Source organism: Terrapene carolina, unplaced genomic scaffold (genome assembly GCF_002925995.2).
Source record: "Terrapene carolina triunguis isolate 2854851 unplaced genomic scaffold, T_m_triunguis-2.0 Scaffold34507, whole genome shotgun sequence".
Lineage (NCBI taxonomy): Eukaryota > Metazoa > Chordata > Testudines > Emydidae > Terrapene > Terrapene triunguis.
Genome location: NW_020698858.1, coordinates 30953 through 34262, shown reverse-complemented (window position 1 = coordinate 34262; position 3310 = coordinate 30953). Strand labels below are relative to the sequence as shown.

Below are 3310 nucleotides of genomic sequence, written 5' to 3'. Positions count from 1 at the left end.
TTGGGTTGTTTGCCCCTCGCACGTCTTCGAAAATGTTTGTTTGTTTTCCACTCTCAGATCTCCTTAAGCATATGCATGCAGTTTCTCATATTAACTTTGTCTCTCCATTCAGGCATTTGTCCTGCGACGAACACCCTAGACTCTGGGCACATACAGGAAGTCAGGGGAAGATACAGTATATTCAGGAGACACCGTTCTGCCTCAGAGTTGGACACCTTCTTCCCTACTCCATGTCAGATTCCAACACAACAGACTTCACGAACCCCTCCACCTTCATCCTGCTGGACATTCCTGGCCTGGAGACGGCCCATGTCTGGATCTCCATCCCCTTCTGCACCATGTATGTCATAGCCGTCTTGGGGAACTTCACCATCCTTTTCATCGTGAAGATGGAGCCGAGTCTCCATGGGCCCATGTACTATTTCCTCTGCATGCTGGCCATCACCGATCTGGTCATGTCCATGACCATCGTGCCCAAAATGCTGAGCATCTTCTGGTTCAATTCCAGGGAGATAGATTTCAGTGCCTGCCTAACCCAGATGTACTTCATTCACTGCTTCTTAGCGATGGAGTCTGGGATCTTCGTGACAATGGCTTTGGATCGCTATGTGGCCATATGCCATCCCCTGAGACATTCCACCATCCTCACAAACCCCGTGGTGGCCAAGACTGGCCTGGCCGTAGTGCTGCGTAGTGTCTTGCTTGCATTGCCCTTGCCTTTCCTGGTAAGGCGATGGCCATATTGCAGAACCAACATCATTCCTGAGCCGTTTTGCTCACACATAGCTGTGGTGAAGCTGGCCTGTGCCGATACCCGCGTCAGTAGTTACTACGGCCTTTTTGTGATATTCTGTGTGATGGGTCTGGATGTGATTTTTATTGCTGTGTCCTATATCCAGATCCTCAGGGCCATCTTCAGCCTCCCCACAAAGGACGCCCGGCTCAAGACTTTTGGGACCTGTGGCTCCCACCTCTGTGCCATCCTAGGCTTTTACATCCCAGGTCTCTTCTCCTCCCTCATGTACCGGTTTGGGCAGAATGTGGCCATACATTTCCACCTTCTCATTGCCAACATATGCCTCTTGCTGCCCCCCATGCTGAACCCCATCATCTATGGGGTGAGGACCAGACAGATCCGGGACAGGCTGCTCTGGCTTTATACTCACCTCCATGCACAGCTGGCTGGTGACATGGTGCTGGGCCCTCTTCCCTGAATCACTCACTGGGCAGTCAGAGAGACTTTATACCCTTCCCTGATCTTACTGTGCTGTCAGTGTGAGAACTGGAGAATCAGTCTGTATACCACTCATTAACTCATTGGGTTGCCACCATTCTAACTGCTGGTAATTGGACCTCACGACTCCCCCCTGACCCCCCATTCCCTTAAGACCCTGACCTCTGCCCCACATATTTCCCCTAGGCCCCTTCCCATGCCCCACCTAGTCCATTGAGACCCAGCTCCATTTTCCATTTCTTCCACCATTTCCCTGCCCTTGTCCCTGGCTTCTCTACTCCCCTCCCCCCATCACTCGCTGGATCTCTCCACCTCCATCTCTGCCCCAGGTGGGCTCCCTCTTCTCTGGGACTGGTTGGAGCTGCTGAAGCCTGACAAGGGGCCTGCTTGTTGGTATGATGTGGCCCTGGCTGAGGAGGGGCAGGCCTGGGTTAATGACCCAATGCCTCCCCCCTGCCCTGCAGAAACCAGACACAGCCAGATGCTCTTCTTGGCTGGACTTTCTAGTTCAAAACCAGGCACCTGACAACCCTGCATGGCACCCAGACACAGAAGCCAAAAAAACAGAGTGTCCAGATTAAACCTAGATGGGTGGAAACCCCATTAACTCACCCTTTGTTATAGAAATCGTCTGTATCCACTATGTCTTTGGGCTTTTCCTGTACTCTTCTCTCACCCACCTTGTATGAAGGGGCAGAAGGCTGAGGCAGAGACATCTCTCTATAAATAGGTTGGTTATTGACTCTCAGCCCCAGCGAGAGCTCCCCCAGTAGAAGGAGGGAATAACTGAATTCTAGATAAAAGCAGTTTTCTCCAGCTTTTCTGCAGAGGGGTTGCCATGGAAGAAATGGAACATCCCCAGAAAAGGGAACAGAGAGAGGAAGTGTTGTTCCAGCCCTTCAAAAACACAGAGACTGGATGAGTACGAAGACACTGGGGCAGGAGAGAGGCACCAGGGTGTCAGAGGGGACTCGTTGGTTGCAGGGCTCTGGCTGCAGCAGAGACAGGTTCCAGCTGGAGGAGAAGCCAGGAGTTCCAGGAGGTGGCCCCTGAACACCCTGGAGGGCTCTGACCAAATCCGAAAGATGCTCCAGGATGATGTGGACAAAGTAATGCATATTGGAAAACATCATCCCAACTATACATATAAAATGATGGGGTCTAAATTGTAGCCAATAATTTTAGTTCATTATTGATTTATTTTGTGATGTTATGAGTAATCAATATGTTATGCTATATTTTCACTGTATGTTAATTAGGGTTAAGTTGTGGGATTATAGACGTGTGAGACTGATCAGTATTTAGAGGAACCAAGTTCTAGACATGAGTAAGACAAGCTAGAACGCAAGAACCTGTAGGCTGAGGCCTGCAAGACTTTAGTTTAGCTATTGTAGGTGTTGGAGACAAGAAATGATGGCATAAATGACTGGAAAATAACCCAATGCCCTAAGATTATGGGAAAAGAGGCACTATGTGATAATATTGCACAAAATTACCCAGAAGTTTAATATTAGATCATAAAAATACCGTAAAAGCATGCCTGGCTCAGACATGTGTTTTAATCACAGGATACAGGTTGTGCATCAATGGTAATGAGAATAAATGGAACTTAGAATCATAGAATCATAGAATATCAGGGTTGGAAGGGACCTGTAGTAGGGTTGAGCCGGGGCTCTACCCTCCGAGATGGAGGGGTGCCACACCGGCTCACTAACTTGCAGACAGTCTAACCTCAGGTCCCTTTACGCAAGGGCTGACCGGCTTACAGTTCAGGATCTCAGGTCCTTAGGTAGGGGCTGAGCGCGAACTAACCGTCTAAGCAGGCCCAGGCCCTGGATTAGGGTGGGGCAGAAACAGTCACAGCTCAAGCCCTTTGGGGCAGGGGTTGAGCAAACAAGCAGTTAAGGGGCCCAGGCCCTGGGTCAGGGCATGTTCCTACCTGAGCGTTGGGTGAGGGGGAAGCCTGCCACCTCTGCAGCCTGACCAGGGTCGGCTACCCCCGGGCTACTTCCTTGTTCCCCCTCGGGGCTTACCTCGGCGGCAATGCCGGGATCGGGCCAGTCAGCAGCATCGGCT

General features: G+C 50.7%; 1 protein-coding gene across 1 annotated transcript; it reads left to right on the top strand.

The window, feature by feature from the left end:
• Nucleotides 1-230: 230 nt before the first annotated feature.
• LOC112123893 (olfactory receptor 52R1-like) lies at nucleotides 231-1214 on the top strand. Its single transcript, XM_024222462.1, has one exon. The coding sequence runs from the start codon at nucleotides 231-233 to the stop codon at nucleotides 1212-1214; it is 984 nt and encodes a 327-aa protein (XP_024078230.1).
• Nucleotides 1215-3310: the final 2096 nt, after the last annotated feature.